This window comes from Temnothorax nylanderi, unplaced genomic scaffold (assembly GCF_030848795.1).
Source record: "Temnothorax nylanderi isolate EJ_2023f unplaced genomic scaffold, tnyl_v1.0 TNYL_tig0036_pilon, whole genome shotgun sequence".
Lineage (NCBI taxonomy): Eukaryota > Metazoa > Arthropoda > Insecta > Hymenoptera > Formicidae > Temnothorax > Temnothorax nylanderi.
Window position 1 is genome coordinate 711814 of NW_027249098.1, and position 12305 is coordinate 724118.

A 12305-nucleotide genomic window follows, 5' to 3' on the forward strand; every position below is an offset into this window, starting at 1 on the left:
TATCCGCCGGGAGATCCTCTCGCACTGACAGATCGAACAAGACGGACAGCCATTACCCCGAGGCGCAAGAGGGTACCTTCCTTCGTACCTTCGCTTCCTTCCTCCGTCAGTCCGTCAGTCAGTCTGTCACCTTAACACGAATACGCCACGGGGATGAATAATCCATGGGGCCCGGAGTGCGCGTCAAGAGAGAGAGAGAGAGAAAGAGAGACAATGTACACGTCCCACACGGGAATTTCAGGTGTTTCGACTAACGAGCGATTTGCATGAAACAACAAGGACGTACGCGCGCGACGGCGAGGAGAGAGGGACGGCGAAGGAGGACGAACCAGTTTCGAACCACTGCGTGGTACACATTTGTAACTCCGTAATGTATGTAAGTCGATGTAAGCGTCCTGTCGTCTCCTCTTCCCGATTTCCCTTTTGGAAACGGCGAAGCGAGAGGAAAAAACTGTAGCGAACGCATTAAACGCGATAATAATAATAATGATAATAACAGTCGCCTCGCTCTGACAGGACCTAATTAATTCCTCCGACCGTTGATACACTTTACATTTTTGCATAATAACAGCACTCTGCGGTTTTATACAAGCGTTTTACGCAGATTGTTGATGTGAAAATGATGGAAGACTTTTTGTACATAAAGATGTGTAGCAAGAAATCGCGAAGACGTCGTCGGTTGTTGATTCGTGGATTCCTCGGATGCCGCCCAAGCCTGATATTTTTGCCGAGCGTATTTCACGGAACGCGCGTTCATCGCGCGCAATTATACCGCGAGTGGTGACAGGTGAACGCACGATTCGACGCGGAAAGTAATAACCGAAGATCGGGGAGAGAAGAGAGAGAGGGAGGAGAAAGGGGTCCCCTTCGTTACATAAATTGCGTAAAACGTTCTGTCGCGCGTTTCATTCCCTCTCCCTGTCCGGCGCTGCCCGCCTTTATGCAACGCGCGCTATGAATTATTGCGCAAGGCAAAAAAAAAATAATTAACCGCCTTAATAACGGCTCTTAAAATTCCGCGCGGAACGAGCGCGGAATTGTCCGTCGAGTTGTTGTCGATGTTAACGGGTCAGGCGGATAACGAGGGCCGTTTTTAAAACGCCATGCGCACTCGAAAGGTATCATTTGGCTCAGCTTTTATTTCCTGCCCCGCGAATTGCCCTCACGGGCCTGTCCTAATTACGCGCGTCACCACGCGTAGAAGAGGGACAAGAGGGAAGTGAAAAAAAGGCGAAATACGCATCTAGAGCGCTATCACTTTGCAAAGCCGCTGCGTTAAACGCTCGCGACATGATGCGGCATTAAGATAAAAATCGTGTCATTCATTACCTTTATCTCGTTTGATGCGTCTGCAAATGGCGCACATACGTCGGCCGCAGTGTTGCCTCTCGGGCTTCTGCTCGGTGTCCAAGGTAACCATGGCGCTCGTATACGTGATGATGCGCGCACAATAAATTATATTTCCGTCTTATCATGCGCGGCGGAACATATATTACTGCGTTTAACACCTCACGCGCTGACCGTGCGAGTCATTTTGTGGGACACCCTCGTCCCACATTTTCCGCGAAACACACTTCTCCAGCAAGAAATGAGACGGGGGAACGATGACGCGCTGACTCCTTTTTTTTAGGGTCGCGCTTTTATTACGAGACTCGCGGATTGGTTAACGAATTGTCTCGCAATGTAGTTGACGAGAAATAGTTTATTTTCGGTCCATCCCTCGGAACGATGAACGATGCTCCTTTTATCGGACCCTGCAAGTCGACGATTCGTGCCGGCTGAGTGTCGAGCGAGAAGGAACCACCGATTCGTTCAACGATCGACACTCCGAACATCGCGAGGCGTTTGACAATAAGGTAACCAGAATGTAATCTACAATTTTCGCACGATAGAGAAACGTCATTTTTTAATTTCAATTCAACGCCTCGCAACGCCCGTTAACTTTTACAGGATCAATATTTTCCGTCGGTCCGGCCTCTGTGAAATTGCACGGTGCGCTTTGGAACCTACCGCGGCAATCGGGATTTACAGCAGCGGCTTAGTCAGTCGTTAATTAATCCCGCGTATTTTTAAACAATCGCCCCTCGTGACGTAACGCTTTCACCCACGTTCTCGTGTCTCAATTGCGCCTCGTACCGCGCGCGCGGTCCGAATTTCACGCGCGTTTTCTCCCCGACGAGAGGCCTCGGATACACAATGCTCTCGAGAACTGATTTCACGTTTGATCCGTTGATCGCCGTTTAATGCGTCAGCGGTTACACGCGCGCGAGTGTCTCGCGGACCGCAACGTTGACGTGGCGCGACACATATTTATTTTTTATCAGTTAGATCACTTCATTTGCATATATCGCTTCGATATTACGATTCGGGGAAACGAATTATGATAATGCGGCCATGCCCCGCATGACATTAAACGAACATTTTTCATGGACAGTACTCGACTCGCGACACGCGTGTATGGGTCGCGCGCTACCGATATAATTGTCACGCTAAATGAACGACACGCCGCACGTTTGTTAACTCCTCGTATTGCTTGTTACGCGAGCGTCCGCCTTTCATAATTTATATGAATCACAGCTGAGAGATCTGCATCCTCGCGCGTGATGACACGAGCGCGAATAAGTCAGTTAAAAAAGATTGAGTCGTCATTAATTGGTGTCATTACGTATTATATGAGAGTATCAGATTGACTAGCAACCCTTTAGATTTTACTTTAATTAGATAACTTTATAAAGTTGACTGTGCTAATTTTAAAACGAGATTTAGATCTCGTCCTAATTAAATTCTAGTCCATATTTTCTAATTATAAGTAAAAAATTGTCTGTTAATTTAGTTTACGTGTATTATTCAGATAACGTTCGTCCCCTCAACTAAGCGTGTTTCTCCTCACGCAGGAGGATTAATGGCGTGGAAAATATTCAATTCATCGTCGAACTTTTCGTCCCGTTTGTCATTTTAGTGCGCCCCAGGCGATCCTCCTCGCACCTCGATGAACCACGAGCGGTCACGGCTAATTAAGCTTGATTCAATTTAATTAATCCCCATGATAACCCCTACCACTTCTCATCGGGGTAGAGCCCCCCTCGGGGCAATTAGCGCGAAGAATCGTGGGCAGTCGTACGGCCTAATCGTATCGAATTAATAGAATCGAGGCGACGCGGCCGCGCCGCGAACTCGTTGTGTCGTGTTCTCTCCTTGTTCGGCGCGTGGGCGAGGATTCATTCCGCCGTCGTAAATTACGGTAAAATTACCGGCAACGTGAAAAGAGCCGGAGCGGACCGGCGGACCGGTGGACAGGCGGGCGGGCGCCGCGTAACTTTCGAAAACGTGAGAGGCAGCGTTCGACGCTGCACGGCTCCTCATTGAGAAAAATCGAGAGAGGTGAAAGCGAGACAAAAAATATTTCACCGCCGGTGAATAAGTTTTTGAATATTTCTGACTTGGCCACCCCCCCTCGGCCGTTCATTGCCGGTTTTAAACACGTTGCGCGTCGCGCCGATACGTCTCTCCGATAAGTGAAATCTCCGCCGTGAAGATTCGCCATTACCGATATTGATCAGTAAACTGCGGGAATTGTATCGTGTAATCCACGGCAAATACTGAACTTTCGATGTAATTCCCCCGATCAACAAATTGATATCGGGCCGCGCGAGGAATTATTAAGCGATTAACACGGGTATTGATGCGCGAGGTGAAATTTAATTTTGCCACTGGATGCACACGACGGTCGTCGCGTCGTCGTTTAACGACTAGCGTAACGGAGGAGGTCATAAAGATGCGGCCGGAGGAAGACCGCGCGGTGGTGGAGGATCCGCAGTGAAAGTTGACAAAACGAAGTCGAATCCTCCGGCATGGACTTGGTCCCCGGCACCCACGCATCGGCATTTAATTGACGCCGAAATTATTAAAGACGGCTCCGCACTGTCCACACACTAAATAACCGCCCACGCGTGTATTCCTCTGTGCACCGTTACACCCATACTATTCGATCATTATGTAAAATTCTTCTTAATTACGGTACCAGCAATTAATTCGAACGACTGCTTTAAAAAAGAAAAGAGATTTAATATTCGGGGAAAAAAGGTTGTCCGTACGTGGGACCGATGTAATGTTTAAAAAAAATACTCGGTTGTAATTGAAAAAATTACTCGATATCTAAAGAAGATCGAGTGAAACGAATTATTTCCTTCGTCGACGGATTCGCCGATTTCTTTTAAGATACAAAAATTAGTGGTCATCACTTTCCGCAATATTACCGAGATTGCCGAAAAATTTCCTCGCCCGTCGTATAGAGCTGCTAAAATCATCACAATATCGTCGAATTAACTCGTTCTATGGCGGAATTATGTCATTATAATCAAGTTTATCGGACTATCTTTACCTTAGCCAAGTGGTACACGCCGTGTAATTAGCGTAATTACTATCATAATGCGCCCGTTGCCGCCGGCCGTTCGTTAATGTTACACTCCCGCGGGTCGGTCCACGAAATTATTTCATCTCCATTTTCAACCTACTTATTGCGTTTATGGTTATTAAGGGACGGACGGAGGCACGAAGAAGAAGAAGAAGAAGAAGAAGCGGAGAACGATAGGGCGGAAGAAGCGCGCGCGATCGGACCCTATCGAGCATTGATTAATTCGCGGAACTTTTCTGCCATTTATAACGCCTCGCCTAATTAACCGTGGCCAGGTTAATAGCGCAATTTGTTACTTTAATGACGTATCAAGTTACGAAATTAACGTGGCAGATCTAGATGAGGAGCGTATCTTGCCGCCGCGGCGAACCTCGTTTAACCCCGCGCGTTCTATTAGTTTTTATTTTCATACCGTCGCCGGATATTTAGCTACATATCTCTCTAGCGAGGGAAAAACGAATACCGAGAGGGATATACCGTTTCTTTACGTTTTCCAGCTAATGGGAAAAGACTTTTTTCATTTGTGAAATAAGATAGAAGCTAATAAGCGCGATTAATAAAAAGATAATAACAATTCAAACAAAATAAGCAAAAATAAAGATCTAAAAATTGTAAAAAAGCAAATTAACAATAAAGAAATATTCAAGAATATAAACAAAGCAAGCAAATGTAAAATATGATTTTAATAAAATTTACCAACTATCAAACCAACCATCGTCAGTCTAATATAAAAAGAAAAAATAACACAACTCGAATAAAATAAGTAAAAATGAATAAGATTTAAGATTGAGAAAGCAAATTAATGATAAAGGTAAGCTCAAAAATATAAAAAAAAAACAAGCGAGTATGATTGTAATAAAATTTGCCAACTTTTAAATGGTTATTGGCAATCTAAATTAAGAAGATACGTCAGGCCGCGTGAGTACAGATAATAGTATTAAATCGTCAATATCTTTAGTGTTATTCGCGCGCATTAATTTCAACCGCAGACGAAGGCGGCTCTCGAGCGACGTGACAGTCACCGGGCGCTAATTTACGGGACGTTTTTATTGTACGACGACTCGGAGCGCTTTCCGATAAACAAGCGGCCGCGGTATGTTGGTTACGGCCCCATGAAGAGGGTTGCGAAAGAGAAATCAGGGAACGGACCCCCTGCGCCGGAGAGAGAAATAGTCGGGCCCCTCCCACGAGGCGGCGGCCTCGACACGCATTTCCAAAGAGTCTTTTCGTCGTCACGGACCCATCAGCCCCCGGAGTACCGTCGATTCTTATCTGCTCGCGCCGATCTTCATGATCTTTCACTATACGGCCCCTCTCGGTATGAATTTATTCGCGCGAGGCGAGACGCGGGCCCCAGAGTGCCGGCGAAGCCGAATCACGATTTGTGATACTTTAACTGTCGACGTCGACGTCGATTTTATATCGATACCGCGCAACCATTCAGCAATATCTTTTTACGACGGGACATTAATTGGCGATTAATACGTTCGGAATTTTCCGATAAACGATGTAATGCTCCGAATTAATTAAGAAACATTACGCCGCTCCGGGAATTTAGCTCGATTTGTCAAACGAAGCGTGACATCTCTGTCTTGTATATTTTTTTCTTCTTAAATCAATGATCATAGTCTGCGATAAACTTTCGTTTTTTAACTTTTACTGTATATTTATCCATGCAATTCGGCGGATCTATTAACGGATTAATCACTGCATATTATTTAACATAATTCATCTTAATCCTTCTGATTATCAATGATCATAGTCTGCGATAAACTTTCGTTTTTTAACTTTTACTGTATAATTATCCATACAATTCAGCGGATCTATTAACGGATTAATCACTGCATATTATTTAACATAATTTATCTTAATCCTTCTGATTTTCAATGGACACACTATTTAAAGAGAATTACCGGAGAGAATTAACATCGAGGAGGAGACTAAGTTCCCCTGAACGATCGGTAAGCGTTAAACAAGACGTACGGCGTTAGAAATTGAATAACACGGATTTAAATGGTTATCACGGTTCATCTCTCTTACTGCTTTACTATCTGCTAACTAATACGAGGAACGATACATCGGTTGTATCATCGGACACGGGCGCGCGAGTAATTAAATTCACTTGAGTTACGTTACGAGTAACGTTAGTGGCAGAGTTCGACCGACATTAGCAAGCGCCCAACGTTCTAATAAATATCCCGTAACGATCTAATCAACGGCGAGCGATGAAATAAAATGTTGGCGAATCGATGTTATTCGGGAAAATATGTATTCAGGAAATAATAACGAAAATGACGTTTAATCGTATAAAATTATACCTTTTATGCAACGTATCGGAATTCAAGATTCTTTAACCTACGATTCGAGTAACCCGATGAAAAAAATATTTTCAACGTAATGGCGTTATGTTCCCTGCTTTCCCTGATACTCTCGCTTTCGCGAATGACTGACAATCCCGAATACGACGACTGGCGCACGATCATATCGCGGCTATTAATTTACCGAATGGAGAACAGAGTCATGGAGACTATTGAATCTTGTCCATTATCCGAACAAGACCGTTAATACGCCCCGGCGCAGATCGAAAGACGGGGGGGCCGCTCTTGTTCAAGGGCCCAGAGCATATCGCGGCGAGGGAAGGTACGAGTGACCAAATCGACCGCAATCGGCGGTGCGATCTCGCGACGGAGAAACGCGCACCGGATCATCGTGAGCCGTCGCGAACGAGCCCCAGCCTGCCGGACGTGTTTGCGAAACGAGGTAGATCGAATCCGCGATTCAATTAATATCCGACGTCGCGGCCCGGCGCTTGATTTAATTATCAGATTCGACCGGTGCCGATAGGAATCGCTTCATTAAATGCGCGCCATGTTCTCAGTCAGCAGCGCGACGCCCGGATAAGAGAAAAAAAGAGAGGGAAAGGAGGAGAGGAAAAAAGAGAAACGTCACTAAAAACGTCGCGCTTCGACGTGAACACCGTGTAATTATCGCGGCCCATTAGTCCATCATTGGCTCGCGGAGACGCAAATCCGGGGTCCGAGCGCTCGCGCTGCGGGCCCACTAACGCTCCGGTCCGATTTTATCTGGCCTGCGTGTTGACCGTCAAGGTGGGAAGAGTTTACGCTTCGTGCCTCTTTAACGAGTCTCAAACGCGGACACGGGCTAAGCTTTAATACGCGCTTTTTATTGCTGGCACCTTTTTGGCGCAGCGGCCAACGGAGCCGACGCCCGTAAAAATGTTCGCCGACTTTAAACGCGGCCACGTCTCGGCGTTAGGTTTCCTCGCTTTTTTTTATTACGTGCCGTTGCGATAATAATTTATCACGACCGAATGCAATTTTCCCCAGCGGGCGACTCTACCTCCGGATTCTAGGAACGCTAGCGAGAGACCCGCTGTCACTGTTCGGATACAATTAGCACACCTGGCGTGTCCGACATCCGACGGCACGTTGCCACCGCTGTCATCTTCACAAAGACCAAAGCCGTCAACGATCTTGGCAAGTCTATAAATTCTCAATGGGCTAGAGGCGTTCGCAAGGCGAGAGGCGCGATGCCACGCTCGATTTGCACTTCACGATCTGCTAGGCGCCGTTCTTTTTTTCATTCATAATGAGAGATTGACGGTAGTCAATAGGGAGGTTTTGCAATACCCTCTTTCAGACGGTAAACATATCTGAATTATTCAGATACGTTCACGGTATAAATTCATTCATTAGGGATTTCGTTACGGTAATCATGACGTCGACGCTAATCGTGAACCTTATTTTTTCAAAAATAATATCGGACGTTATCTGAATAGCCGGAATAGCGTTACGGTGAACGATATGCATGCGCAGTTTCGCCTTTCGACCGATAACGTGGATTTAGACGGTGAATGTATCTATATAACTGAGATACGTTTACCGTATCTGAAAGACGGTATTGCAAATAGTCCCAAAGTGATATTCTTCGCCATTAGCGATGCTGGTTGGTACGTTAATTATTTACGAGCATCCTTTGCGGCAATGACAGCGACACATGGCTCTCTATACCTCTCTATTACCAAGAATATGTTTACAAAATTAATATCGATCCGCGGTTAAATGACGTTTTTAATAATCGAATATATCGACTGTCGCTAGCACAATCCGGAATGCCGCGGCAGATTTCAATGCCGCTATCGACGATCGTTGATCTTCATCAAGTCCCACTTGAGAGGGACATTTAACGCGTTAACGTACGAGCGCGACGCATTCACAGAGGCCGACGACGATCGATCGGTCGCGTAGAGTGGAGCAGAATGCACACCATTCATTTTCATCCGTGAAGGCCAGTCGGAGCGTCGGTCGTCCTAACGAGAGAGCCTCGTCGCAGCCTCCGCTGCACCGCACCCGTGACAACGTCGCCGATAACACGCTGACACACAGCACCGATTGCACATCTCACCACGACGCGACGGCGCACTGTACGGCGACACAGCTGATTCACACTACTGCCCGTTCTCATCTCGGCATGTTGCCGAGGAGCAAACGTGACAATGTATTGCACTTTTCACGACCGAGATTTGCGATCTTCTATCACCGAAAGTGTGTACACCTACGTCAGGGTGTCACAAAAATATTCCAATGTGCTCCAACGATCCCTCGGTTCGCCGCGGCGGCTCGCGGTGGCTCGCGGTGGCTCGCGGCGGCGCGTAAACACACAACACTGGGGGATTGGCACGTGGCCGCGGGAACGTCAGATGGTGGAGACAACGCGGGGGCGCGCGCGAGTAGTCTCAGGGTGTGATATGTCGCGCGCGTAACGCAGCCGAAGAACAGGGGGACGGAAAGGGAGGAAGAGAGGAGAGAGTTGTAGTACAGGGAGAGAGTGCGAAGGGAAGAAAGACAGAAAGGGAGAGAGAAAGAGAGAAAGAATCGGAGAGAGAGAGGGAGGGAGAAAGCACCACACGCGCTTCTTGGGAGAGAGAATGCGATCTGTCGGTCCGGTCTCTCGGTTCGTCTCTGACTGGTGTCGTGTGCGCGGCTCACGAGAGAGCACAGCCCGTGCTGCGCGCTGCGTGCCGTTGCGGCCTGAGGGCCACGTGACACGGTCCCCTGCAGGAGGTAGGACCGCACACTCCGCAAGTAAGAGTGGCCGACCGGCCATGTGTGTTGTGTAGCGCGCGCGGGACTCGCGAGCGCGTGTGGGCCGCATCGCACGGGTGTTGGGAGAAAAACAGAAAGAGAGAGAGAGAGAGAGAGAAAGGGGAGAAGGGAGCGAGCGAACGAGAAAGGAGGCAAGGAGAGGAGAGAACCAACGAAGACAATGAGAAGAAAATTAGACGGAGTGAGAGAAAAAGCGCAAAAAGAGGGCGAGGGGGCAAGCGAATGAGAGTGGGTGAGCGAGCGGGAGAGAGCAAAAGAGAGAGAGAAACTGTAAATGCAGTCGGCCTGCCGTCGCAACCCGCGCAAAGGGAGCGTAGCGGCGCATAGGCGGGCCAAGGGGGACCGCCGTTGATCGTGGGTCAGAGTGGTGGAGATGTTTGCGAGAGAGGGAACAGGAGAGTACCGCGAGGAAGGGGGTAGAAGCGCCGAGTGGGAGGACTGGGTCCGCGGGCCCCGCTACGGGCACCGAATAGAAGTGGGGTCACCTCCCTCGATCTCTCTCTCCTTCTCAATCTCTCTCGCGAACGTTACTCGTTCGCGAGGCGCAGGAAAATGAGGGGCACAAGGGGGGGCGCGAGATGAGGAGGTAGGGGCGGCCTACGACCCCGGCCAGGCGCGTGCCCCGAGTCAATTCGCATGGTCTACCACGCACGATTGATAACGAGCCGTGACTGCACCGCGGTGCTTTACAATCGCCGATTTTTATTCGGGCTATTTGTACGGCAGATAGGCGGATCAATTGTGCAGGTTGTTCTTAGCACTTTGAACGCGGAGAAAGTATCGGCAATCAAGGCGTACAAATCGATAACGATGCTATTATTAGCCGACATCGACTGCTAGCTTCGTAATCATTGGAGGAAATACGTAATAAATGTGTATTGTTTGTCATTCGTTATGATAGATTCTTTATAAAAATATCTAGTTGGCGTCTTGACATGTCTTTATGTATTTAAAGTTCCATATTACTTTTAAATAATCTTCTTTCATATTTCTACAATATTCAACATTAACTACAACATAATCAAAAGATCTTTAATTAATTAGTTGAATATTAATTGTATACAAAACAGGTAGATATACGTAACAAATAAATAATTTCTTCAAAAATAGAAGATTTTGATCTTTGCTTTTCCCAGGAAAATATTTTTCGATTGCCGATTCGCGAAAAAGCTAAGGGAAACGCACGACAGCGACGACGCGTGGGCGTTAACGGTGTTAAAAGCAAGAGAGTAACGGTATACGAGATAGGTACAACTGCTAGATAAGATACGCTAGATATTAGTGTGACGAGAGAGATGTGTCGCAGCGATTAATGTCGCGCGGAGAACGCGCGCCGCGCGCGTACACCACGAAACCGGACTCCAGCCGGCTGTAAACCGCGATTGACGACGCCGCGCGCGATTCGCTCCGAAATCATTCTTTTATAGTTTCGCGTGACGCAACTGACCGGGGACGCGGAACTAATGGTCCCGTGGAAGTTTTCGTGGAAGAGGCGAGTTTTAAAGGGAACCGGTCAGGCACGCGCCCTTAGCCATTCGCACGCGAGATGACTTCGAGAGATGATCGCTGTACAGGATTGCTGCATTATGGAGCTCGTGCCTTATTAACACTCTTCAGAATACATATTTACATTCCTCGTAGGAAATAAAACTCGAGACATTCTTTGCAGATATGTTTTCGACAATATGTTTTGTGTTAAACATTACTTTATAAATTTATTTAAAAGAGTTATAAGAGTTTAAAATTCATGTTTCTTTATTATAAGGATAAATAAGTGATACAAATTTGTATTTGCTTAAATTAAAAAAACATAAGTCAACCAGAAAAAAAACACTTTTAGACACTTCTTTATCTTTCTCTCTTCCTCTTTTTCATCTCAATGAAAAGAATTTAAGCCTCTTATCCACTCATACCTACAACATTTTTGTCAAGGACTTCCTTTTAATTAGGCTTTGCTTGTACAACGCAAGTCCGAAGACATGTCTTTATCTTTCATCATAATCTCCGTCTTCGACTTCGTTTGATTGGCGCGGAATAACGGAATTAAAAACCGGTGGAATTTTAAGTCGTTCGCGGCGTTATGGACTTTCCCGCGACGACACGGCAAAGAGCGAATAGGAAGACGCTGTCGAGACGAGAGCCAGGTTTTACTGTCAGGAGGATTTTACGAGAGTCGCCGCGCGCCGACGAGTGATGACGAAACGAGTCTACTGCACCGCGCGATGCCGCGTATTTATAGAAACGTAGACGGAGATTGTACGCTAATGGTCGTATAAATAGTACCTCTTACTAGAGTTTTTAACCGGAAGCAAAAGCCTCAGGTGCTTTAAAAGCGGCTCGTAAACGAAGGCCCGTAAATACGAGTGTCGTCGAGCGTCCGTGGCAACTCATCGCGCGAGCACGACGTCGGACACAACGTAATTATTCATTGGCGGACACGAAAAAGGTACACGATAAGCAAGGAGTATACGGCACGTGACACGATTGCCTGATCGTCACCCTGATGATCGGGTGTCCCTCGAGGAAGTTGAAATTTCCGTGGAAGCCGGATGGAATCTTAAACGGACAGCTGTTTGGGCGAAAGCGCGAAAAGTTAGCCTCAACTGGCCTCGAGAATATTCGGAGAAAGCTCTGCTATACAGGAATCTGCTGCAAAATCATCTGATATTTTAACACGTTATCTGTAAGTTTTGTATATTTTGCTGTGTATGTCGCGGTAGAACTTGGATTATTGTAAACATTTAATAATAAAATATTATGTAATA

General features: G+C 46.8%; 1 protein-coding gene across 3 annotated transcripts in view; it reads right to left on the reverse strand.

The window, feature by feature from the left end:
• LOC139771162 (uncharacterized) overlaps positions 1-12305 on the reverse strand; it is a 162788-nt gene that overhangs the window by 25909 nt on the left and 124574 nt on the right. The window contains exons 1-2 of one of the 3 annotated variants that reach the window (XM_071703715.1): positions 8702-9424; positions 1330-1754 (exon numbers count right to left, since the gene is read on the reverse strand). The exons of the other annotated variants lie outside the window; for them this stretch is intronic. Coding sequence (XP_071559816.1) covers positions 1330-1420 — 91 coding nt within the window. The 5' untranslated portion in view covers positions 1421-1754; positions 8702-9424. Of the gene's footprint in view, positions 1-1329; positions 1755-8701; positions 9425-12305 lie in introns of those variants that run through there. 3 annotated transcript variants of the gene reach the window in all.